General features: G+C 49.4%; 1 protein-coding gene across 3 annotated transcripts in view; it reads right to left on the bottom strand.

Moving 5' to 3' along the window:
• Rbp (RIMS binding protein) overlaps nucleotides 1–10,683 on the bottom strand; it is a 456,906-nt gene extending 446,223 nt beyond the window's left edge. For all 3 annotated transcript variants that reach the window (XM_075685259.1, XM_075685260.1, XM_075685262.1), the window contains exon 1: nucleotides 10,092–10,683. In XM_075685259.1, coding sequence (XP_075541374.1) covers nucleotides 10,092–10,208 — 117 coding nt within the window. In that variant the 5' untranslated portion in view covers nucleotides 10,209–10,683. The remainder of the gene's footprint in view (nucleotides 1–10,091) is intronic.
• Nucleotides 10,684–27,510: the final 16,827 nt, after the last annotated feature.

Below are 27,510 nucleotides of genomic sequence, written 5' to 3'. Positions count from 1 at the left end.
CGCACGGTGTGCTTCAATGTGTTGTCTTTCCTTTCCCCGCGCTGCTTTTGCACAGCCTACTTCCGGGCGATAGCTTTTGCGAATCCTGAAATACCGACTGAAAAAAAAAACTGGTAGAGCGCTCGATGATTCTCATCAACATCATCGACGTCGATCACTGCTTCTGGTAGAGCGCTCGATGATTCGCACCAACATCACCGACGTTGATCACTGGTTCTGGTAGAGCGCTCGATCATTCGCACCAACATCATCGACGTCGATCACTGCTTCTGGTAGAGCTCTCGATGATTCGCACCAACATCATCGACGTCGATCACTGCTTCTGATAGAGCGCTCGATGATTCGCTCCAACATCATCGACGTCGATCACTGCTTCTGATAGAGCGCTCGATGATTCGCACCACCATCATCGACGTCGATCACTGCTTCTGGTAGAGCGCTCGATGATTCGCAACAACATCATCGACGTCGATCACTGCTTCTGGTAGAGCGCTCGATGATTCGCACCAACATCATCGACGTCGATCACTGCTTCTGGTAGAGCGCTCGATGATTCGCACCAACATCATCGACGTCGATCACGGGTTCTGGTAGAGCGCTCGATGATTCGCACCAACATCATCGACGTCGATCACTGCTTCTGGTAGAGCGCTCGATGATTCGCACCAACATCATCGACGTCGATCACTGCTTCTGGTAGAGCGCTCGATGATTCGCACCAACATCATCGACGTCGATCACTGCTTCTGATAGAGCGCTCAATGATTCGCACCAACATCATCGACGTCGATCACGGGTTCTGGTAGAGCGCTCGATGATTCGCACCAACATCATCGATGTCGATCACTGGTTCTGGAAGGACCACCGTCGAACGCACCCTGCGGTGCACCTTGCGTTGCCTTCCACAAGAGCGACCTCGCGTTGGCTATTAGAAGGTGCCAAAAAGTGAGACGACCTTTGGAATCCCGCGTGACAGAGTACGTGCACGAGGAAGTGAAGGAACTCGAGAACCGAGAAGCCAGCAGCTGGCAGAATATTTTATAGCGACGTGCGAGGTTCGTTAACCCCAACAGCCAGAGCCACGTATACGTACGCTCCCTTTGGTAAATTAACACTGCGTGGCCGTGCTAAATGTTACCGCATGTAATGAACAATCGAAGCCTCGGCTTGCGAAGCCGTGTTTCGTGCTCCAAATAAACGAGAGGGCTTATGGGAAACGTTGCACCGGAAGAAATCGGATTAATTTTGCCGACCTGGAGTCGCTTCCAAAGCACCTCTACGATGACCAATGGATCATGCGGTTCGCGCCGCAGGGCTGGCAGTAGACACTGCAGGGTCAATTTTGAGTGGCACAAAATTGGTCAGTTGTGCCGTAGTTAGTCAATTATAAAAATCCAGTACGTCAGAAAAGATTAGCCTTTGTCAAAAAGAAAAAAAAGTAAAGCCAGTTCCAGGCAGTGAAAGCTGTCAAAACAGCGAAGCTGGTGGTCATTTTCCCAAGTTTCAACTCGTGTTTAGCGCGATTTTCACGAAAGTCATTTGTCTCATTTTCGTCGTTTTGCCATGTTCCAGCTTCGGTTCCGGATTGCGCACACTCTTCAGTTGCGTGAGATCGTGATCCAACCCCAGTCTATCACACATCTCGCAGCTGTGGCCGCACTCACGGTCGAGTATAATTCTCTCTTGAACCGTCCATCGGCACCTTCCGTGTGGGAGAGATCGCTCTGCGTCGACGTCTCTGCTGGGCCTCCTACTCTCGATGTTGTGGGTTAGCTTGCCTCTGCTGGCGGTTGGCTTGGGTTGCCCTCTCTTGAAAGTGGAGGGTTGGCTTGCCTCCCCCAGCGCTTGCACTTGCGTTTCCCGTTCTCGATCCTCGGCGGTAGCGGCTTCCCTCCGCTGGCGCTTTGCTTGCGCTTCTCACTCTCGAAGCTAGGGATTAGCGCGACGTCGGCCCTGCCGCTCTCGTGCGAGCTCCCGCTGCCGCTCGCGCAGAGCGGAATCCATGGGGCGAAAGGGTGCGCGCCGGCGAAACACCCGCTCTTATACCCCTCTCCTACCCCCTCCACCGGCGCCCGCTCAGCCACCTGCCCCCCTAAGTGACACCGGACAAGGGACGGCGAAAGCTCGACTTAGAACAGCTCCGCTGTTAAAATAGGGAGGGATGGGGATTGGGGAGAAGAAGCCATTACAAGGTCATGCATCACAAGCAGACATGTGCCGCACAGGGTCATGCATCGCAAGCAGCAGGCCGTCAGTGCACATATTTCGCACTGCCGGCCGTGTCTGCAATGTATCAAACAGCTGCACGGCTCGAAAACGGCTTAAATTTGAAACAAAAGCCCGCACGCATGCCTTTTCTCTCCAAATGAAGCCGCGTTTGCTGTCGGAGAATCAAGGTACCACAGGTCCCTCGCATAAATTTCCTCACTGCCGATTATGGCGCCTGACTTCTAAAACGAACTAACGCAGAACGCCCAGGACTGCCACATAGAAGTGCGCCTCGAAGCCTCCCCCCCCCCCCAATAATAAAGGAAAGTAAAGAAAAAAAAAGATGAAGTCGGAAGGAGGCGAGGCTCCAGACGGAAACGTGACGCGGGGACAAGGCAGGAAAGGGAACGCCACTTGCATGTGCGAATCCAAGCAAATGGAGGTCTATTTTGGCATTGCAGCTCACCTCCTGGCAGCATGCACGGAGACGATGCGACACTGCGATTCCGCCTTTCAAGACCTATAGCATAGACGGAAAAAATAAAGAGGAGCGCTTCAAGATAGTTCACAAGGGAAGAACCACAGACATATTTGTGTCCCGTCTTCAAGCGCTGTTTTTTTTTTTTCTGTGATAATGAACCAACTACCCGTCAGTCAATCATTTAATATAGAGAGCTGCTGTGGACCATGTGCCGCACATGTATGTGATTGAGTTAGAAGGGCTTGGATGGCGAGAGTAATTAGTTTGTCTCCCTGCCAAGCGCTTTCAAAAAAGTGCGCAACAGTATGGGGGACACGGGATCACCCCAGATGTGAACTACGGTGGTGCTTATCCACAAATATTTTTTTAACAAACACTGTACCTTTTAGCAAGACTTCACTTGGTGGCTAAGAGGGACGCGAGATTTGAGGAACGATCGCTTGACCGGTTATTGAGCTGCCTTGGCGTTCATCTGTACCAGCCAGCAGCAGCAGCGTCAAACCAAAAACAAGCCCCTCCTTACTTCCTGTAGTATCAGCACGTCGTGCCAGCGCCAAGTGGGCTGCACTTTAGGACAGCTATGTGAACAAGCACACCAGATATCTCCTGGAAATAAGGCTTCACCGTGTGCCTCCTACTGACTACTTCTGTCAAACTTAGCGTAGTACCTCACTGCTCCCTCAATCACCGGAGCACCGTGTGATCGCGCGTATATGAGAGAAAGCTTCATCCGTGTTTCACTACCGTGCGCTAAACTTTTCTGCCCGGCGAAACGGGGCAGGCGATAAGGCAGTAGATCGCAATACTACCGCACACTGCTCGTACAGAAACGTGACACGGCGCCCGCTTGAACACCCTAATGAGCGATCATTAATTCCCTCCATGCGCAAAGCCAGGGAAGAGGTGCGGGGGGATGCTAGATATCACCAAACTGTCGCGTGCGTGTACAGACTATCTCGCATACGATCGCGAATACGTTCCGCAGCATAGCGGCAGCGGCGCGCGCACACCAGCTTCGCGGAGCGAAGCCGTCCGTGTCGATGCACTTAGCGTACTACATAACTTGCATTCAAGGCGGTCGCGCTTATTTCTCGGAACCGCGAATACCGGGGCAGGCGCCGCGGCCCGCTCGCAGTGTGGAGCGCTAGGATGCCTAAAGCCCCTCAATCTCCCAAAGTAGCGCCATTCACTTCCCTCCTCCTCCGCTCGGCGCGGCCTCGACGGTGGCGCCGCCAGTGGTGGGCCTGCCGTAGCAGACGACGGCTAACACTCTACGGGAGGGAATCCGCAGAAAAGTCCGTTCGAGCCCTGCGGAGCAGTTTTTTCAATCGAGATCTTTCTTCGTCAGTTGGTAATTGGCCTTTAAAATTTCGTGTCGGAAATGCGGAAGAAATAGCGAAAAGGACCATTATTCAAGGCGTATTTAAGGCGTAAAACGCGCGTCATTGAGAGTTCGTGTTGCTGAAACACGACGCAAGCACGCGGTGTACTCAAACACGCGCGTAATTACCAAAGTTTCAGGTGTTGACAGCGTGAGAGTATGTGTACGTGGTTTCGTAGGTTCATTTACGTACCTGCAGGATACTTTTGTTCGGCCGGCGCGTGAGAGATTGCTGACTGCACACAGCCATTCCGGCTGTGTGCGGTCAGCAATGCCTGGCAACACGGCCGTTTTTTTTTCATTGTGGGGTGCTTTGGTAATCGTGACGATTTTTTTTTCTACAAGTTCTGCTCCAGGAGGGCACATGTAATGGCTAACGGAGGCCTCTGAAGAGCACGTGACATTACAATAATGCAGGCGTCGCAGGGAGTGTTCGCATACAAAATTGGCTGTCCGCGATCTTATACCCCCTTGGCATGCACAGGCTTCGGCGAGCCCCATCCAGCCCTGGTTCTAGCTTTGGTGTTCCCGTTCCCGCTTTGGTGCCCAGGAGGCGCCGTCAATAATACGAAATAATGACAAGGTGTTACAACTAGTACATAAAATTTATTGAAGAAATACAATCGCGCCGAGGTGCCAACTTCTAAAGCAGCGCTAGCGCGCCCGCGCGAGTCTTATGAAACGCCAACGAGGAATTTACCGGCCCACGTACGACTCTACGATCAAAGTGCACGTTAAACATCCCCAGGCGAGCTAGATAAAGTTATCCGGAGCCATGCACTACGACCTGCACCCTAGCGTTAGTCGCTTCGGAACGTTAAAAACGTTAATCACCACAAACCAAATCAATACAGGCGGGCGTACATTCGAAGCTAAAAGACTGCATCCTAAGTCATATTGAGCCTTGCAAAAGCGTCGAGAATGTGCTAGAGATTGTGCTGGAGCTCAAAAGGCACCCTGAATAAAGTCGCTCTAATGTCACAGGCCAGCTGCAGATGCGTGCATTTCACCGAAAGACGAAACTACATGAAACAAAGAGAGCACATTCGAAAAAAAAAAGTCATTCACCGCGCTAAAAACCACGCAGAGCATGAACACACACTTTTTCGAAGCGGAAGGCGTGAACTAGGCTCAAAATAAGAGGTTGTGTGTAGCCGTGGCCCTTACTTCACCAAGCCGTGCGTTCTTTGCCACTTCCTCGATGTCAGCCCGCCCGATCCTGCGAATCCACACTTCTTTTTGCGTTGCGCCCGCCGGACGGCAAAACAAAAAGCTTTTGCCCTCGCTGTGTCTGTTGCGGCAACCGAAGGCGCAGCAGCATGGCATCGCAATTAAGTTCTCGGCCCTACACATTCTATTACGCTAACGCATTCCGTCAGTGCGCCTGCCGTACTTTCGTCGCGCAGGCCCAACAATGGAGGTCGGCGCGCGCTGGAAAGAAAAAAAATATACAAAAGCGCGGCGCCTGCTCCGCGGTAGCAAGAAAAAATATACTAAAGCGCGGCGCCTGCTTCCACGTGACACAGATTGGCCAATGGGGGAGCAGAGGAGGCTGGGGCGACAGGAGGCGTGGAGGAGGACGCGCCAGGGTGAGCGGGGTGGCGGAAAGATCTAAGAATGGCGCTACTTTTGAAAAATTGAGGGGCTTTAAGGATGCCTCGATGTCAGCGCCGCCTATCGAGGCGCCCTGGGGAGCGCGTCTTTTGAGCGTGCAACACGGCGGAGGCGAAAAGAGCCAAGAGAGAGCGAGCGTGGCGGCGGGAACGCTAATACCGGTTGCGCAAGCCGGCAGGGCATAAACGACCCGGACAGGGGCCATGCATATAAGGAAGGCGGGATACGCAAGGCGCCGCCGCAGTTGCGAGGGGAAGAGGTGAAACGGTCGTCGGTGGGCAGGGCAGAGGGGGCACCCTGCCCGTAGGCCACAACACGCCGAACACTCTACCTCACTCCCCCCCCCCCCCCCCCCCCCCCCCACCTTCATCCAACCTTCACGGACACCCCGCAAGCCTCGTCGTCCTGTCCAGACTACGCGGCAGGCAACCCGCTGTGCAGAATTCTCACAAGTGACCCCCAACTCCGTCCGGCTTGGCCGCAAAAGCGGAGGTCGATCGTCGCAACGAGACACCGCTCCTGTATACCTGGTGAACCCTTCTTAAAAGGTTCGCGGGATACAGATCAATTGTTGCTGTCGTTTTCTTTCTTTCTTCTTTCTCTCTCTCTCTCGCTTTCTCACGAGCATTTCGCTAAAGCGGAATTCGAATGACGCGACAGCGCACCGTCAACGTCTCACACTGTGCGTTCGCATCAGCTGTGAGACGTCGAAGTGTGACACGAACTGCACGCATGACCGGATTTCGGCACATCTATCGTGAACGGTGTAGTCCGTAAACGTAAACAGTGCGTGACATTTAATGATGTGGCCTGTGTGGCGCACAAACGTAAACGTTGCACGAGATCACACGTCGCGTGGAGTGACAAGAAAAAGCAGTTGCTCGCATCGCGTTTAGTTTTGTAACATTTTAATTGACCGCTTCAGGAAAGCTTCGGTTTACGTAAAATCGAAAACGTGCGAGGGACCTGCAGTTTCTTTTTTTTTTTTTGCGCAGTTCATCCCTATACAAAGCAGATCTTTTTTTTATGGCGGGCAAGAGTTTCTGCCGTAACACCAACGGTACACAAATCAAATCACCTTGCTCTAAGTTATTTCTTACTTACCAGGATCTGAATCTTTATACGGGTTCCAGACCACGCAGGTATGCTCCAGAAGCGTCTAGACAGGTGATTTGTGAGTGGGTATTATTGTGTTTAAAGGAGCGCTGCGACATTCACGCTGCAAATTCCAAGCTAAATGCTTGTTTACAGAGGATTATCTCTTCTAAAAAATACAAATAAAAGCTGCAATATGCAGCGCTCCCTGAAGAATTCAATGCAGTTCTCTCATGTTTGCCGCTTGACGTCAGACCGCTCTAGTACGCGTACATTCCTGCATGTCTTTCTGCTTCGTGCCTTGCGTTGACTTTATGTGCTAGTCAGCAGTCAGCTAGTTGTTTTTTTGTTTCTGGTTAAGCAGCAAGCCTTCGCTGAAAAGGAAATTCCTGCGTCGTCAGCAAGTGTGGCTGGCAGTAGGGACTGCGATCATAGGCGAATACGCGTGAGCGGAGTAATTCAGCTCGTAGGCGTCGACCGCAGCCAACAAGTGCACTTCAGCAAGCGCGCACCTGTTGCTATGAACCGAGTTTTTCAAAGGCCAGTTATGTTGTCGGCCGCGATTAAGGTTGGAGTAACTGAACACAACGTTCTGCCCAGTCAGAATGGCATTTCTACTTCATTTCTAGTAAAACTTCTGTAGGGGCGAGTTAGTGCATGTCCAGTAGAAGAGAATAGCGCGAACCAGGACGGGCCACAAGATGAGATGGACACACGCAGAAGCGCTTATGTGTGTGTCCCTCACATGTTGTGGTCGTCCTGGTTTGCGCTATTCTCTTTTTACTGCCACTTTTTTGGAAGCAGCGATACTGAACGTAACTCTTTTCCTCTTGAGACATTCTGTGTGTATGTCATTTTACGACGTGTTGTTCTCTCTCTCTCTCTCTCTCTCTCTCTTTCGTTCTTACGCTCTTCTGCGCCTTCTGCACTGTTTGTAATGTATTTACTTATTTATTTTGTGCTTTCATTGTTCGTGAATGTCCGTGCAGAATGACGCAGCTGGCAGCATTCATTTATTACTTTTACGTCCATACCTGTAGCGGACCCCTTTATTCAACGCGGCGGCCAAAAGTAGTTGCAGTATGGGCGATCGAACAACGAATCAGAAAATTTTGAAATCAGCCTCGCAAACGTAGTCCGTCTGTGCCCGACCGCATGTCGGCCATGCTCGAGCGGCATCACGCCGGCGTGCGTCTTACTGTCATTCCCTCGAGCCTAATTAGACCGGAGACCCAATTACGCCCAATTAGGCCCGTTTTACGCGTGCAAATTTCCTAATGAGGTGGAAGCTTGGGCGAATTGCTGATTCAATATCGATTTGTTTTGGCTTTGATGCACTAGGGGGTTCATGTGGGACTTAATGCAAAAGTTGTTCTTTCATTACTTTTGCTCATGTATATAGTTCCGGTGATTTCGCAAATAAAGATCAGTTGAAGTCTGCGCCTGTGTTGTGTTCTTCCTTCAGTCCTCGTCTTTTGCGCTCTGCAAACATGTAAAATTTCCTATTTTCATCGGCACGCCCTAATCTCCGACAACACCCCCTGCTGAGATTTCCTGTGTTCCTATTATCCAATCAGTTATTAGATAATATGCTAAATTCCGTAAGCTGGCATTCCCACGCATCCATTAGCCCATGCAGATAGATAGATAGATAGATAGATAGATAGATAGATAGATAGATAGATAGATAGATAGATAGATAGATAGATAGATAGATAGATAGATAGATAGATAGATAGATAGATAGATAGATAGATAGATAGATAGATAGATAGATAACATAAGAACATCCCTGGATGCACCTACACAATTCCATTTCACATCTTTGTAACTTTCTTTTTTCTTTTATACTTTTTCGCCTTCCTCTATGGTAGCCTCAAAGACAGCCAAACGGATATATAAATATTAGTTAACCTTGCCGTCTTTCATCTCCTTTCTCTCTCCCTCCCTCCCTCTGACGTCCCCATTTCTCTAATGCATTCGCACTGGATCTGCAGTACGAAACCCGCCCTTTGAACAAAACGCTATAGGCTAAGCCGCACGCGACGCGACTTTGCCTGACAAAAGCATATAATTAGCCGAAGGTCACCGTTATTTCGGGTGCTACACAAAACAAGAAAATCATTTCGTCGCCTAGCGCAAGTGCGCCGTCACCATTAGCCGGAGGGATCATTTGCACGAGACAAGGTGACCGGGGCTTTGTGCGGACGCCATTGTTGGCAATGCGCGTGGACCAGGAGCTCGCCTCAATGGCAGCAATTTACTTGCGCTTTCCTCAAACAAGTTGCGCCCTGCAATTAAAACAATTGTCGCAGTGCGTTGCAATCTTCTTTCTCCTTGCGTTCGCGCGCCGCTCCATGGAGCAGACGACGCTGCTTGAAACGAACGTTGCAACATAGCCATTACAAATGCGTTCTCGAAATACTGACTCCCCCCCCCCCCCCCACTTCAACATCGAGCCCCCATGTTCATCGATTAGAAAAGTTATAGTTATTGTTCTTTCGAGTTTGTTTTTCAGAGTTCGCATTCATTATCTGCGTCCAGGCTACTCGAAAACGTCGTTGAAGCGGCAGGGAAAAAACATAGAATAAAAATATTTCGATTTCACAAACCTAAAAGAAGTCTACACGTGAAATTACCTAAGTTTCAGACGTTCTTGACCCCGGCCCACTATACAGAAATACAAATTTGGTGTCAACTGTGGATGACACGTGAGAATGCCCTCGGCGTAATGATTAGGTCTTGCTGATTCAAACGTGTGGAGAACTAAATATTGTGTATCCTTCAGTATAGCCACATTTGTGAAGCACCGCACAGTGTTCAAGTGAGGAGCATGCGGTACGGTTAGAACACGTCGGGGTGCAGGCGGTGCGGTACGGACATTGCAGCGCACAGGATCCTGCGCCTTTGCGTGAGACGTGCGTGATGTGCCGCCCATTGAGCAATGTGCAAACAGCCTGGCACACCGTATACGCATATATCGGGGCGCAATATGCTCGATCAGCTAATGCCATACGACAGTCACGTTCACCCTGACGCCGCAGAAGAACAGACATATACTTCCGTTCCACGCGCGCACACAACTTCTACATGCGTGCCTTCATATTCTGTCATTCAAACGTGACCGACTCGCTGCTATAGCATCCTGTTTCTTTTCTTACGGCTGTTGGAGAGGCGATCAGCCGTAAGAAGCCACTCGATACGACGGCAACTACACAAGCGCAGAGCTAGCGTGCCGTGATATCTCCTTCACGACGTGCGCGCGGCACCGTATAGGAAGGACGACGAGAAATGCGTGAGGGCCAATCTTACGATTTGTCGGCGGCGGCTGCCGCAGGCTGCGAGCTTGTCCGAGATGGAAGGGCAGAAGACAGCTTCGATTGGCTCGACGATTGGCTTCGGCCCGGCGCGTACCAGAAGGCCGACCATGGTCGTCTGCTTGAGTTTACTCGCGCACACACTTCACACACACACGTACACCTCACACACACCGTGTCGTCTGCTCGAAGACGTCGCCGTCGTCTGCTGGTAAACACCGTCGGCACCACGTCGTCTGCTGCACTCGCGACCGGTCAACGGACTGGCGAGCTGCGGCACCGGCGTTGGGGGGGACCGGCGCCACCGGTGTGTGCGTTTGTTCGTGCGCGCTCTCGTATGCCGCTTGCCGAGCTGCCACCGCTTTTGATGCTGCTGTTCTCTCGACCGCCTTGCCTATCGCTTGTTAATTTTTTTTTTATCGCAGCTCGCTTTCTGTTCGCGCTGGACACGGCCTCCTTCAAGTGACGCGGAACGGTGAGCAAGTACGCGCGCGCGACGCCGCTCAAAGAGCTCGGCTTAAACGGAGTGTAGCCGAGCGCACGCACACTGGCAACGGCGAGGCGTTCACGAAGTCTGGCCGCAGATTGAATTACCTTCAGCGGTTCTGCCACGACAGCTATGTAACTGGAGAGAGAGAGAGAAAGAGAGAGAGAGAGAGTCTGTTTCGTCTGATAGGCTCAGACGTCAGTTCAACAATATTTTGTTTCGTTTTTATTCTTCTATTTTTCAGATACGTTACGCGCCCCCTCCTCAAAACACCTGTTGTTAGGGTTTTACAGCTACATTGGTAGGTAGAGGCACATAGCGAATAGTTGGTGTTGCGTTTCGCCTGCGACACGTGGTTTTGCCGGCGCGACGGCGGCGAGGCGGCGGACATTTTGGCCCGATGTCGTCACCGCAACACTCATCGCCAGGTGTTTCCAGGCGCGTCTGCGGCGATGCGACCGCCTAGGGATTTCGTTCCAGTCATTGTGCCCGAAACAGGCGAGGCCAAAGCAGGGATCTCCTTCCAGTTATTGGGCCCGAAACAGGCGATGCCAAAGCAGGGATCTCGTTCCAGTCATTGTGCCCGAAACAGGCGATGCCAAAGCAGGGACCATCTTCTCGTTACAGTCTTTGTGTCCGACCGGCAGCGCCACGACAGTGTGCTGCGCAGCGCCACGACAGTGTGCTGCGCAGCGCCACGACCAGGTGCTACGAGATCGTGCGCAGCGCCACGACATGGTGCTACGGCGTCGCTACGACAGTGTGCGTCACCATTAGCCCATTGTACATTCACGTGCTCGTCTTTTGAGGGGTTCCTTCTTGCCCTCAACTGCGAGAGTATAAAAACAGCTGCCCCCGGACGCCAGAAGAGGGCTCCGATTTCTTCTGCTGAGTGAAGGGCTCTCCCGTCTCTCTACTTCGGTCAAACCTGACCGCCAACTCTTTGCGATGTTAAAATAAACAAGTTGTTTCGTTGTTACCAGTCGACTCATGCTTTGCCGGGACCTTCGGATGCTTCGAGTTGTACCCCAGGCCGCCAGGCCAACGCTACCCTTGGGGCTTGCGACCCAGGTACAACCACGGGCGTCAGCGCCGAGTTCCCAACCGACCGCGCCAGCAGTCGGATCCAAACATCTGGTTGCCAGCGGTGAGATCGCCTACGACTTCAAACAACTGTCTGCCAGCGGCGAGATCGCGACAACGGAGGCCAGCAGCAAAGCGATGCAGTTGACAGTATGCTGAGCAGCTCAACGACGATCCGGGAGCAGTGCAACGAGCCCTGTGTGACGACTGGTTGCCTGCAGCGGAACGACTGCGCGGAATTCCTGCCTGCGAGGTTTGGTGAGTGCGGGACTTTCTTCTACTGAGCTTTGCCAGGCTTTTTGTTAGTGTCAGAAACAGAGCTGGTAATTGTGGTTGTCGTTGCTGCCGGGTTAGTTTGCGGCAAGACAATAGTAAGCAGTAGAGAAAGCAGCATTCAGAGCAGCCATGGATTTGAAGTCGTTGCGCAAACCGAAATTGTTGGAGCTTGCAAGAGAGTTGGGTCTGGATGTCTCAGACAAACTAAGAAAACCGGAACTGATAACGGCTATTCTTGAGTTAGAGGCTGAGGATGACGAGCTGTCGGAATGCCTTGAGACTATTGAGGAGAGGTCAAAAAGACAGGAGCGCGAACTTAAAGAGCAGAAAGAAAAAGAAGAGCGCGAACACGCTTTGGAAATGAAGCGTCTCGAGGTAGAGATGGAACGCGCTCGTAATGGAAGTCAGGCACACGGTGCAGGAGAACGCGTATTGTTCAAAATGACTGACCTGATGCGGCCGTTTAAGCTTGGAGAGGACATTGGTTTGTTCCTGGTTAACTTTGAGCGAACGTGCGAGAAGCAGGGGTTCTCTCGGGAAACGTGGCCACAGCGCTTGCTCACTTTGTTACCCGGCGAGGCGGCCGACGTAGTCGCTCGCTTGGATAGAGAGGAAGCAGAGGATTTCGACAAAGTAAAATCGAGTCTGCTAAAAAAGTACCGGCTGTCTGCGGAAGCGTTCCGTCGGAAGTTTCGGGAAAATGAGAAAGGCAAAAGTGAGTCATATACAGAGTTTGCGTATAGGCTTATGTCGAACATGCAGGAGTGGCTCAAAGAAGAGAAAGCGTTTGGTGACCACGATAAAGTTCTGCAGTGTTTCGGGCTAGAACAGTTTTATAGTCGGTTACCGGAGAACGTGCGATACTGGGTCTTGGATAGGCCAGACGTGAGTACGGTGGCTAGAGCCGCTGAGCTAGCCGAGGAGTTTGTGACGCGTCGAGCTCGCGGAGCTAAGGACGGTCAAAAGGGTGAATTTGGCTCGAAGTTTGAGAGGCCGAAGTTCACACCCATGAGATTAAAGGGGGACACGCGTAGTGCGGATGCGAGTGAAAGCAGTCCGACCAAACGTAAAGAGACGGCGGCAGCCAAACGCAGAAAGCGGTTCGAGATGAGGCGAGCGCGCTTGTGTTATACGTGCCAGAAGCCGGGTCACCTTTCGGCGCAGTGTCCGGAAACAACACCAAAAGTTGTGTTTTTTTCAATAGGCAGCACTGACGAGAACATGAAGCTTCTTGAGCCTTACATGCGAGACCTCCTCGTAAACGGGAAAGAGTGCCGAGTGCTTCGCGATTCCGCAGCTACGATGGATGTAGTTCACCCGTCTTATGTAGAACCCCATATGTTCACGGGCGAGTGCGCATGGATCAAGCAAGCCGTGGAAGCTCATAGCGTGTGTCTGCCGGTAGCAAAGGTGCTTATTGAAGGACCTTTCGGAGCGCTTGAGACGGAGGCGGCAGTGTCATCTATGCTGCCACCCCAGTACCCGTACCTATTTTCAAACAGGTCCGATCACCTCCTGCGCGAGAAGGGGCTTTTGTTTGGTGAAGCTAGTGTTCAGGCCTTAACCAGATCGAAGGTTCGGGAGCTCGCTGCAAAGGCGGTAGTTGCGGGGCCGACGTTATCAAACAACGAAAAAGGGTCAGAGGCGCAGCAAGCTGATATTCAGAGCACGCCCGAACAGAATAAAATTGAGTCTGTAGCGTTGAAGGCGCCAGATACTGGAGAGGAAAATCCCGACGCGGGAAAGTTAGAAGAGCTATCTACTGATTTGCTCATCGCGCCTACGTCAGACGGACTTGATAGGTTGCTAAAAGTCAGCCGGACGGCTTTGATAGCCGAGCAAAAAAAGGATGGCAGCCTGGAAAACGTGCGCTGCAATGTCAAAGAAGGTATCGCCAGGAAAACTGCGCGTTTTGTGGAAAGAGGTGGAGTCCTGTACCGGAAGTATCTAGACCGCCGAGGAGTGGAGTTCGATCAGCTGGTCGTGCCTCAATGCTATCGTCAGGATCTGTTGCGCTTGTCACATGGGGGTTCGTGGTCCGGACACCTAGGAGTTAAGAAAACTAAGGACCGTCTCTTGCAAGAGTACTATTGGCCAGGGTGTTTTCGGGACGCAGACCATTTCGTGAGGACATGTGACACTTGTCAGCGGGTGGGCAAACCAGGGGACAAATCGAGGGCGCCGTTGAAATTGGTACCTATCATTACGGAGCCTTTTAGACGGCTCGTTATTGATACAGTGGGACCTCTGCCGGTAACAGCCACGGGGTACAGACACATTTTGACTGTGATCTGCCCAGCGACAAAGTTCCCTGAAGCAGTGCCGCTTAAAGAACTCAGCTCAGTTGAGATAGTTAATGCACTACTGTCCATATTTGCGCGAGTTGGTTTTCCTGCAGAAATTCAATCAGATCAGGGCACAGTGTTTACTAGCGCTTTGACGACAACTTTTCTCGAAAGGTGTGGGGTAAAGCTGCTACACAGCTCAGTGTACCACCCACAGTCGAATTCCGTTGAGAAGCTCCACTCCGTCATGAAGCGCGTGTTGAGAGCCTTGTGTTTTGAACATCAAACTGACTGGGAGCTGTGTCTGCCTGGGGTGATGTTTGCTTTAAGGACCGCGCCGCATGCGGCTACGGGGTTTTCGCCAGCTGAACTGGTGTACGGTCGCTCGTTTCGATCTCCGCTTCGCATGCTTCGAGAATCATGGGAAGGTAGGGGCGACGACCCAGTCGTGGTGGAGTACGTGCTTAAGCTCCTCGAACGCTTAAGAAGGGCACAGGAGTTGTCAGGTGAAGCAATGACAAAGGCCCAGCAGAGGGCCAAGGTTTATTATGATCGGACAGCCAGGGCCCGTCGTTTTGAGGTTGGCGATGAGGTCATGATATTGCGCACATCGCTAAACAACAAACTAGACGTGCAGTGGGAGGGCCCAGCGCGAATTGTTCAGAAACTGTCGGACGTTAACTACGTGGTAAGTCTGCCAGGAAAGCGGAAAGCACAGCAAGTTTACCACTGTAATCTGCTCAAACCTTATAGACAAAGGGAAGCAGTGGTGTGCATGATGGTAAACGTTCCTGAAGAGCTTCCGGTCGAGCTTCCGGGACTAGGCTCAGTGACGAACAGGGAAGACACCGGTCAAGTCATTAGTGACCTTATCAGTAAAGCACCGCTGTCGCCTGAGCAGAAAACCGAACTACACCAGCTATTACAAGAGTTTCAAGGTCTGTTCTCTGAGAGGCCTGGTAGGACTTCTGTACTTACTCATGATATAGAACTTACCTCCACAGAGCCAGTACGATCCAAGGCGTATCGGGTGTCACCCCGCCAGAGCGATATTATGGAGGCTGAGGTAAAGAAAATGCTACAGCTCGGTGTTATTGAGGCAGGTGAGAGTGATTATACCTCCCCTTTGATTTTAGTTGAGGTACCGGGCAAGGAACCTCGTCCTTGCGTCGACTACCGCAGGCTTAATTCCATCACTAAGGATCAAATTTATCCGATCCCTAACATCGAGGAGCGCCTTGAGAAAGTTAGTAGCGCTCAGTTTATTTCCACCCTAGATCTTGTCAGGGGTTATTGGCAGGTTCCACTTACAGAAGAGGCTAGTAGGTATGCGGCGTTCATTTCACCAATGGGAACATTCCGTCCTAAAGTGTTGAGTTTTGGTTTGAAGAACGCGCCATACTGTTTTTCAAGTCTCATGGATAAAGTGTTGCGGGGACAGCAAGAATTCGCTTTACCGTATCTAGACGACGTAGCGATATTCTCCGCATCCTGGTCTGAGCATATGACACACTTGCGGGCAGTGCTAACCCGCCTGCGCGAAGCAGGCTTGACAGTAAAGGCTCCTAAGTGCCAGTTAGCACAGGCCGAGGTTGTCTACCTCGGTCACGTGATTGGTCAGGGTCGTCGCCGCGCCTCTGAAATAAAAGTGGCCGCTGTGCGAGACTTTCCGCAACCGCGCACAAAGACCGATATTCGGTCGTTCTTAGGTGTCGCCGGCTACTATCAGAGGTACATCCCTAGGTACTCTGATATCGCGGCTCCCCTGACGGATGCTCTAAGAAAGACAGAGCCTCAAACAGTCGTCTGGGACGAGACAAAGGAAAGGGCTTTTAGCGCCCTAAAGAGTGCCCTAACAAGCCAGCCTGTGCTACGATCGCCAGACTATACAAAAGGGTTCATTGTTCAGTGCGATGCTAGTGAGCGAGGCATGGGCGTTGTACTGTGCCAACGGGAAAATGGAGAAGTAGAACACCCCGTCCTGTACGCTAGTCGTAAGCTGACCAGTCGTGAGCAGGCGTATAGCGCCACCGAGAAAGAGTGTGCATGTCTCGTGTGGGCCGTTCAGAAATTGTCATGCTATCTAGCCGGCTCGAGGTTTATCATTGAGACGGATCACTGCCCTCTCCAATGGCTGCAGACCATCTCTCCCAAAAATGGCCGCCTCCTGCGCTGGAGCCTCGCTTTACAACAATATTCCTTTGAGGTGCGTTACAAAAAGGGGAGTCTCAACGGTAACGCCGATGGCTTAAGTCGAAGCCCCTAACGTAGGAATCAGCCTCAAAATTGTTTGTTACTGATGTTTTTCTTCCTGAGGCAGGATTTTTTTTAACCTATTGCTTTTGTTTAGTGTTTCAAAGTGATGATATGCTTTCTAGTGCAATTTTTCAATTTGTGGACGCGTTCTGAGTGATGCTAGACTACTGTAAGGAACTAGGCAGTGGTATAAAAAGGGGAAAGAGCCTGGCAGGGCTTAGTGAGGGTTGTGCCGTGCTTGCTGACTGAGCGGTTGAGTTTTCAGCGTAGTTCTAACGCTTGCCGGGAACGAGAACAAAAATGTGAACTCTCCCGAAGTCACTTTGCAGTGTCCCGTGCGAACCTGAACGAGAGAACGAGGCCTTCTCTATGCGCTGCGCTCAAGAAACGTCAAGGGACGCCCGACTTCGGTTATGAGCATCATCGAGCGACATCCCTCCGGACAGCGGATGCAGTCCCCTGTCCATCGGGATCTCCTTTCCCCGGCGGGGCGGTCTGTTGCGTTTCGCCTGCGACACGTGGTTTTGCCGGCGCGACGGCGGCGAGGCGGCGGACATTTTGGCCCGATGTCGTCACCGCAACACTCATCGCCAGGTGTTTCCAGGCGCGTCTGCGGCGATGCGACCGCCTAGGGATTTCGTTCCAGTCATTGTGCCCGAAACAGGCGAGGCCAAAGCAGGGATCTCCTTCCAGTTATTGGGCCCGAAACAGGCGATGCCAAAGCAGGGATCTCGTTCCAGTCATTGTGCCCGAAACAGGCGATGCCAAAGCAGGGACCATCTTCTCGTTACAGTCTTTGTGTCCGACCGGCAGCGCCACGACAGTGTGCTGCGCAGCGCCACGACAGTGTGCTGCGCAGCGCCACGACCAGGTGCTACGAGATCGTGCGCAGCGCCACGACATGGTGCTACGGCGTCGCTACGACAGTGTGCGTCACCATTAGCCCATTGTACATTCACGTGCTCGTCTTTTGAGGGGTTCCTTCTTGCCCTCAACTGCGAGAGTATAAAAACAGCTGCCCCCGGACGCCAGAAGAGGGCTCCGATTTCTTCTGCTGAGTGAAGGGCTCTCCCGTCTCTCTACTTCGGTCAAACCTGACCGCCAACTCTTTGCGATGTTAAAATAAACAAGTTGTTTCGTTGTTACCAGTCGACTCATGCTTTGCCGGGACCTTCGGATGCTTCGAGTTGTACCCCAGGCCGCCAGGCCAACGCTACCCTTGGGGCTTGCGACCCAGGTACAACCACGGGCGTCAGCGCCGAGTTCCCAACCGACCGCGCCAGCAGTCGGATTCCAAACATTGGGTATGCCGCACTTGTCGCGAGCTCAAAAGTTTCAGTTCAGAATTCTGCTAGCTAGCTAGCAGTCAGCAGTGTATGACTAGTCACACACTGCTGATGCATGAATACAAGGTCAGTTAACTCAAATATACCCAGAGGCATGCCATGCCCTACCACGTCCGTGTGTGTAGAATAGAAAAAAAATGCGCAAATTAAAGGAAGTACCTCATTGCAGAGGGGGAAAATATGTAACTACGCAACAGCTAATTCAGATCTTGTAACCCCAGCAACTTTGCCGGAACACCCTTAAGCGGATAATGGTGAAGTCGTGCCAGCAGTTTCAATAGCCTTGCCCGAATACAGTAAATTACTTCTCGTTTTCCTATTCTTTCTTTATCTGCATTCGTGTTTGATTCTTTACTGCGACAGCAGTTGAGAGGTCGAAACGGGGTTCGCTTTGTCCATCCGTCCGTCCATTCTATTATACTGACGACGACTGTTGTCATCGACAACACACAACGAAAGTATTTTGTCGTCGTCAAGCAACCTCGTCATCCCCAGCATCGTCATTGTCAAGGCGTGAAGGAAAATAACAAGTTCGGCGCGATCAGCTCCACTTAAATTTGAATCCATGCCAGTATAACGCGACACGCATTTGTGAGCAGAGCGCGCTAATCACAGAGCTATCACCCAACATTTTTTGATCTTCTTTATTACATATATGAGCAGAACTTTCCTAAAAACAAAGCACTAAAGAAATTTAAGGTGACTGAAAACACATTCCAAATCCAGGCAAGCACGTGAAAGCGTCCGATAACGACATCCAGTCCGGCGATGTTTCTTGCGCACCGAACTCACTTCGAGAGCGAGCAGCAGACTCCTGAAAAAAAAAAAAAAGAGTGTTTCGTGGTGGTACAACGTGCCCGTCACACATTCTACTGCGCCAAAGGCTATGCAGGTCAAGTAACATTAACATGGCATATGGTGGGTGACAGAGATTTCTAAAAAGTAGCTAGGGAACGAATTATGTATGGTATGATACCCAATATTTTTAAAAGTGTTCTTCGTGCAATGTTTCGGACTAACACGGCATCCCTACATTCTACAAAACAGTGATCAATCATTTCAACATGCGCATAGAGTTTCCTACAATAATTATTGTATGAAACTCTATGAGCATGCGGACACAGAAGGCAGTTTGTCGACCACGGCACGAAACAGCCCCTTTTCTCCAACCAAGTTTTGACTGGAAGGGTTGCCGAATTTAACTTGACGAAAAAAAGTTTTGATCCCTGGAAGAATGATCATTCGATGGACAGGTTTAAGTGCGTCTAGGTAGTAGCACTCCGAATAGAGTGGTATCACCCAACCACGCTATATATATACTGAGAAGTTAAGGCAAAGTCCTGTGCTGCGGACAGAGTTTGAGAGAAGTGGAATCTGTTCATGTTTGTATTTCGGGGGCTATAACGAGCACTACTGTACTAGACGTGGATTACATAATGTTCATCGCATTATTGAAAAGGTTACTTAGTGCATTTATGTTAATTATTAAATAAGCATTTTGATTTCTCGTAGAAGTAATGGCCCCCTCAACATGTAATTTAGCTCAAGGGTTGGAAATGTGCTTGCCACAGGCAATTTTTTTTTATTTGGTGCAGCTAAATAGAAAGCACTCTGTGTGGCACTACTGAAAATGTACAAAGAAAATGAAATCGCTCAAATCTTGTAGGTGGCGTTGCGTCATCTTGCTCGGGACCTCAGTTGTAGGGGCTTTGCCCTCGGAGTCTATCTGAAAGTTCCGGAGGGGCATTTCAAAACGGATAATCGTACCTTAAAATCATGAAAGCTTTACCACACCAACTGCCATCTCGCCTGCGGCCACAATATTAATGTACAGGAAAACTTAATACGAAAAATGGTGTAAGGAGATCACAAATTCGAGACTCATCTTAAATACTGCGCTACAGTCACTTCAAACTTCTGGCTGCTTGGATGTTGCCCTACAGCACGATGGAAGCAAAGAAATGTGACTTTGCCAGATAACACAAACAAAGATAAGCACGACGTACCAAGCTTATCCGAATAAAATACATTTAAACTGTAAATAGCTCAATCGCCGCTAGAAAAAAAAAGAAATAAAGATTAGCGTAAGCGTTTGGCCAAACAATTGCGAATAATAGGTCTTATAAAGCTATGTATCTTGGCTAAATAAATATAGCCTACCTAGACGAGGCAAGTCTCGGAACTCTTAACAAAGTCTGTCCATGTACGTAGTTCGATTTTCACAACACGCGGTACTATGTCACGCAGAAAGGAAGTTACGCGCATCTCAAAGAAGCAAAGGTCAGTACTTACCTATTCAACACTACCTTTTCTGCACTATCACAAATTCTAATCACATTTGAGACGTTATAGTGAATATAACTTATTGTTTAGTTACTTTATAATTTTTGCGTTCAACCGCCACCCATTCGCACCTAAAAAAACCTGCCTTAACTCTTGGGGTCTCTTCCAGTTCCTCGTAGAGGGAGGACGCACTTTTTTTGAGAAGGGAGCAGGCAACCAAAACAAACAGATAAGATGCTGGTCTTCGCCACGTATGTTTTTGTTTTAATTCTAATAGACGTACTTGAAAGCGCCTGCTTCTTGGTCAGTCGCCCGTAGTGGGTATGCGCCAGTATTTGGAGACAAGACAAGACAAGAACGCTGCTGCCGCAGTAGACGAGTTCAGAGCCAAAGGAATCGCCGAAGCCTGTGTTGTCGCTTTCCTTTATTTTTTACTTTTTTTATAGTTACCGAGATCTCCGAAAGTCCCGTGGACATGAATATTTAAAAAAAAATTATGGGGTTTCGGGTGCCAAAACCACTTCCTGATTATGAGGCACGCTGTATTGGAGGACTCCGGAAATTCCAACCACCTTGGGCTCTTTAACGTACACCTAAATCTAAGTACACAGTTGTTTTCGCATTTCACCCCCATCGAAATGGGGCCGCCGTGGCCGGGATTCGGTCCCGTGTCCTCGTGCTCAGCAGCCCAGCACCATAGCCACTCAGCAACCACGGCGGATGAATATACGCGAGGTATTTAATCGCGACTGCGTGGATACATTACTGGTAGCGCGATCGACATTTCCTTTTAGCAATAATTTATTTCGCGTATTTTGGGTGCCGTCGATTATTGCTCTCCTCCGTGAGAGGTCACGTGCGCAGAATTTTGCCCAACGCTCTCTTCGCCATGTCTGTTTTGTACGCCATGACAGAATTGAAATAACTGGAAATTTTTTTTTACGGAACTCTCACCGATTCTTCTCCCTGAGAAAGAGCGCGTTTGGAAATTCCGCTGTGCTAACTTCGCCTGCACTCCAATGTTCCTGTACTGTTATCTTTTGGAAGATACATACTAGGGCACGCGCAAGGAGATGTGTAATGCCATGAGAAAAAACAAAAAAACTTCATTCGGAACTCCCATCGACTAAATGGTTATGGTGTTTCGTTCTTGTTTTAATTTCGTTTTCGTTTATTTTTAGCAGTTGTTCGTTCAAAAATACGGGAGTTCAATCATCCGCGCTTGACCCTTGAATCGCGATCCTCATTTTCTACTCTTCCATTTATTTATTGCGCATTGAAAGTACACTCAATAAATGCATTTTGGCTGCGCCACTCGATTCTATCGCCCCTTAATGGCTATATGCCACGGTTTGAAGCCATCATCATCATCGCAATCATCATCCTAAACAGACCAGTGTTGCATGCCAAATCCATCGCAGCGCCATCACAGTCGAATGAAGTATCTGCGCTCAGTCTGAGTTTAGCTATATATACCGTCTGCGACAGGCACTTCACAGTGTGAAGAAAAACCTGGAATTGGCATTTTCGCTCTTGCTCTAGACTGGTGATTCTTAATCAGAATTCCCGCCTTCTTATCCCTATTTGTGGCTGGATTTCAAGCTGGGGTGTTAGTTAGCCTTACGCAAAATAAGTTCATCAATATCGACGTGAGTCATAATAACCGAATCTTTATCTTTGTGTTCATCGCTCCCTGCAAATAGTGGAACTAACCTTTCACGTACATTTTATTTTCTAGTGCCTACCCACGTAAACTTATTTAGATTGCTTTGGGTGCCTAGATAAGGGATTATTCATGAACGAAATGGCTGGCACCCTCGCAAGAGCGGTCCTTAATTCCCCTGTACTATCATTACTTCCTACATCAGCTTACCTAACTACTGCTAGATTGAGGAGATATGCAATTATTTAAGACTTTTTGAACACAACTATAGCTTATTTTTCAGAATATCTACACCTCCTATTCCCTTGGTGTAAACATTCCGTTCACACCAGAAAAAATGAAGTACTTATTACCCGATTACCATGTCGGGGGAAGGGGGGAAGTATACCAGACTCAAACCTTTATCGCTTCTGCGTAGCCCCGCTCTAGAAAAGCAAATCCTGGCCGTCCTGCGTGCCCTCGACCGGGCCGGTCGGCTAGACCTGCCGCCCCCGACGTGGGACTAGCCGGGTGCGCGACGAGTTCGCGTCCTCGCCGGACCTGCAATAAAGTTTCCTCACTCACTCACTCACGTGGTCTGGCGTCCTCCCCTCTGCGGCATATCTGCGGAAATGATGAAACTATAGATGTTTTTTTCTTGGTGTGTCGCCGTTTTTCTTCTTTAGTGAAAAAAAAAATTACCGACGATTACGTTACTTCCTAATGCGAAATTTGAGCGCAGCAAATAAGCTGTTTCACCTTTTCGATAGATTGAGGCAAAGAAATCGAGCAACACATGTATGCGCTATCACAGAATTTTTTTTTTATTTTTCACACGTATTCCTTTAACAAAGACTCCACTAATAGTTCTTGACAGTCATGAAGGAAGCTTTGTGGTCGGAGAAATAGACTGATATATGTTCGACTTGGTACACCAATGCTTGATTCTCAAAGACGAGATCTATACAAGTGCCTCGCGAGGTTGTCACAGCCGTGGGACGCGTTACGAGCGAGAGGAACGGGATGTTCTCCCGCATAAGTGTTAGGAAATTGCTGTTTGTCTTTATGTCAAGCCGCCACCGATCTGGCTCTCTGATTGCCACCGCACAGGGCGAACGGCAGCGGCAATTTCGGCTCGGGCGGTGCACATATACAGATCCGCCGCCACCGATCTGGCTCTCTGATTGCCACCGCACAGGGGTTGCATTGGAGGAGGAGCGAAGAAAGGAATTAAGTTCGAGCCGGCTCTTTGACAACCGGAGACTCGCAGGAAGAGGGGGGAGGGGGGCGGCGTGTACACCCAGCGGCAAACGATGGGGGCAGAAGCGCGCGCAGCAAGCGGACAACACGATAAAAGGAGGAGGGAAGAGATAGCAGCGACTGACTGATGCAACTGAAGAGCACCCTATCCGCCACACAAGAACAGGGGGGGGGGGGGGGGACCCTTTCCTCCTTTTTCTGCATGGCGGCGACGGTGTTCTATGCAGTCACGTTATCTTGACTCTCTAGCGGCGACAGCGGCATCCAGCGGTATCAGTCGGTCGCTGCTAGCGCTGGGGGGATGAAAGGGGGGCGGAGCTGGTTACGAGGCCGACGACAACGCCGACGACGACGCGAAACCCAGGAACGGACGCCAAAGAGCTGCGCTCTAAAACATTTTAGAATTAGATTTAGACAACTTGGTTAAAATTTTTCTATTCTGAATATTCTTTCTCTAGGAGCCTCCTCTCCTGACAAATAACAAGGAAGTGTTTGCTCAGCCGTGGAGGAGTTTACGGTTGTTTCAGGGAGGTCTTCCTAAGTTCTTCATACATTATTTTTTATTCATTTCGTCCTGATAATTTTACTAACTTTAAAAGTACCTGCAATTCCCTAATGCCATCCGAAGCTTGGCCAATCCACCTCAGATGATACGCGCCATCATAAAAGCAAAAGGAAACGAAACGGTCTATGTACGTTCGCCTGGTGGTGGTGGTAACAACTTTATTGAGACTCTGCTCAGTTATGATCTGGCAGGCCCGAGTCCTAGGATGGCCCCTCACGAGGACTGCTTCTTGGCCGATCGCCCACAGTGGGTATGCGCCAGTGTTCGCAAACAAGACAAGTCCTTAATAGGATTTTGCTGTGTTTTATTCTCAGGTGTGCCACCATACAAGCTTCGGCCGCTAGTTTTTATCGGAAGGAGAGTCACTACGTCTGTGCTTAGGACTTTCAAAATACGTTGCAAATGCCATATGTTACTGGAAGCGAGAATTCCATCCATTTTATGCCGATTTCACCTTCTGACCGCTCAGACTTTCTTAAGACTATATGAATCACCATTAAGCCGTCCTCAAACAATTTTCATTTCCGGTCCAGAATTTTTTTTTTCCAATTCACTGCCACAGGTTTCATATACCACAAGTTATATTTGTGCGAACGTTACTTGATTCACTTAATGTACAATTTAGCGATGTGATTCCCCGTAATGCGCATTCATATTTCCCGGGAATTAGGTTCGATGACATTTTCACAAACCACGCGAAACTGCTTCCTTACGGCATCTTAAATGGCATAACACAAGAGTTTCTGAGCCTCTAGCAACAAACATTATCATTGCGACAGATGCATCTCAGTCCGAGGGAGAACAGTTGGCAATGGAATATTTTGCCCTGAACTCGACTGGTCTTTTTCTTTAAGGTTGCTTGATTTTGTGCCTCTTTTTTTTTTGGCTGAGCTTATAGCAATAATTGTAGCTTTACGCAAATTAGACCAAACGACTACAACAGCTGCTATTATTACTGACTCACCATCTGTGTGCTCTTCTCTTAGTGCTACTAGTGATTCACCCATGCTAAAGCTAATCAAATGAACACATATGCAATGTGTTCATTTGATTAGGGCACCCATTCATAAAGATTTGTCTTTTAGTGAAACGGCCGATTCACTGGCAAAGACAATCACTTTTCGGCCCTGTCCTTCCTGTTCTACCAATGGCAGCACATATCGCGGCGACTAGATCATTATGAAAGCCTTGTCAAGCCCAGTTCTGACTGCTTCTCCAGATTATAAGCACTTGACATTTCTCTGGCGCAGTGGATCCTGCAACACAAAGATACCTTATGTTTCTCTCACAAAATTACGTTGCCGCATTACCTCCCTGAATTTGTACTTACATAGGTCTGGTTTGGTTCCCCTCCCCACTCTGCTCGTTTCGTAATGAGGAAGAGACGATACATCACTTCCTTCTAGCGTGTCGCCGCTTTTTTGCGGCAAGGAAAATAATATTGGAAATACCTTTTCGAAGACTTGGCCTGCGCTTAACAAAACCTGTTATTCTTTCGTTTGTTGCCCCGATTTGTGATTCAAATACAGGGACGCTTGTTCCACTATCCAAAAATTTCTTTGTGTGTACGTTTAAATTAGCTGCTATTCATTCGATCTGACTTTACTGATGTTATTTTAACAGATAATACTGCGTTATACAACGCTAAGTCCAAAGATATTCGGAAACTTATTCATTATAAATTGGAATAATCCATCAATTTCTTGGTCAATCCCCTATAGTGGGTACGAGGCACATATGTGATAGGGAGACGAAGAAGAAGATGTGCAGCATGAAGACAGCTCATGCCGGCTGGTGGAGGTAAGCACTGTCATGATACTCGTCGTCTGTGCTTTGGTAAAGAGGCACACGAAGTGCTCGGCTTGTTCTCGTGCGCTCGGAGGGCTGCGTTCGACGACCGAGTGTCGGCACAACTTCGAACATAGACTCGGACATTCACGTGGTCCAAAGTTGTGTACCTACGACTAGGCCTGCCCGTTGCGAAGGAGAACAGCTCAAGTTTGCGCGCAACATGGTAAAAAGTCCCGACAACGACACAAGAACACTTACCCGGTGTACAAGAGATAAATGAAGAGCAACCAAGTAAACCTAGCCTCTCCCTTAATTCTGCAGCGAAGTGGACAAAGAGCTTTCAGATATGGGCTTAGTGCATTACAGTACACACAAAAGCACAATTGCAGTACACACAAAAGCACCAATGTCGAATTTCACCCGCATGTTCTTGAATATTTATTAAATGGCAAATGCGATGCGCGTGACCACGTCTTGTTTATTCGGGACACCAAACTATATTTAACAAAGAAAGGAAAACCTAAAGACCACGTAGCTTCCTTTTTTAATAGTGGTACCTGTCACACTTACAGGCTTGCATGTGGTTACCATAGCAACACAGTGGGATCGTTCTGCAAATCATGTACCAGTGCGGCGGACTAACAACTGCTGATGTTGCAGAATGCACCAGCTTTCCTTTGCACTATGTGAGGGGGTTCGCTGGGCGGGTTGAAAATTATGGGGTTTTACGTGCCAAAACCACTTTCTGATTATGAGGCACGCCGTAGCGGAGGACTCCGGAAATTTCGACTACCTGGGGTTCTTTAACGTGCACCTAAATCTAAGTACGTGGGTGTTTTCGCATTTCGCCGCCATCGAAATGCGGCCGCCGTGGCCGGGATTCGATCCCGCGACCTCGTGCTCAGCAGCCTAACACCATAGCCACTGAGCAACCGCGGTGGGTGCTGGGCGGGTTAGTGAATAATGACGGTATGAAGGTTCGAACGTGAAAAGCACAAGCAGAAGGACAAGCGCGGAACTTGCGTCTAAGCTTTACTTCGATAGACAATACCGCAGATTGTGGACGGGCACGTGCAAAAAGAAAGAAAGAAAAACAAGCAAAAGGAATTCAGCTGCAATGAACACTGTTAAAGCTTGAGCTCATAAACTAGACACACTAAAGCTACCGCGCTGAGCGTGAGAAGAACATTCACGCCTTCACTTTACAAACTTTGAGTCTTTTCCTACTGTTTTGTTTAACCGAAGTCCTCCATGATCAGCTTCTTTTTTCCAGCAACCAACCACTGGAATTGTACATGAATCGCGATTCGGGCGTGTTTTAACTTATACATAATAGTACCCTACACGAACGTAGCAACCTACACACTACCATTGTGTTGAGGTGGGATGGAGGCGTGTAAGTGTTTGTGTGCGTGTGTGTACGATGCACAGTTATTATGGAAATTGTCACGTGGTAGTGACCATCAAGAACACAGTAGCAAAACTGCGAGTAACGAAAGTGACTTTTATTGCGCGAATTGGGCCCACAAAAGCGAGTTACTCTCAAAGCACAGCGATAGCGGTGAACACAGTCAGCGATCATCGGAATCTGATCAGCGGATCAAGCGCGTTGGCTTTTATGCATCCCTCGTCGGTTCTAGTGTAATCGCTGGTGCCCGCGTGGTTTTCAGAAACTACTGCAAAATTCGTGGTTCGGTGAGAACGTACACAACAGATCAAATGAACGATAACGTTCGCGCAAGTTCTAAATCATGCAGGCGCACCTTACGCTGAGCTATAACGCTTAACATTTGCTAGCCAGTGAAAAGCGGTCGCGGAAGAAACATAAGTAAGCACACGTGTCAATGCCCCCACTTAAAGAGCATCCCGATGCTACAAACAGGAGAGCGAAAAAGCGCACTTAGGAAAGAAAACGTATACCAAAGAAACAATAAACAAATACACGTATCAATATGAACCGCTGAAATATGCTGTTTAGGTCACCGCTAGTGTATAGTTCAGCGATTGTTCTCATTTACTTTGGGAAATACGGAGTGGCGTCTTGAAAGTTCCCGTCGCGCTTGTGACATTCTAGTCGTCCGTCTATACTTTAGTTGTGATGATCCATATGACCCTACACCACTACCTTTTTCGACATTTT

The sequence above is a fragment of the Dermacentor variabilis genome, chromosome 3 (genome assembly GCF_050947875.1).
Source record: "Dermacentor variabilis isolate Ectoservices chromosome 3, ASM5094787v1, whole genome shotgun sequence".
Lineage (NCBI taxonomy): Eukaryota > Metazoa > Arthropoda > Arachnida > Ixodida > Ixodidae > Dermacentor > Dermacentor variabilis.
This window is presented reverse-complemented; position numbering and strand designations above follow the sequence as displayed.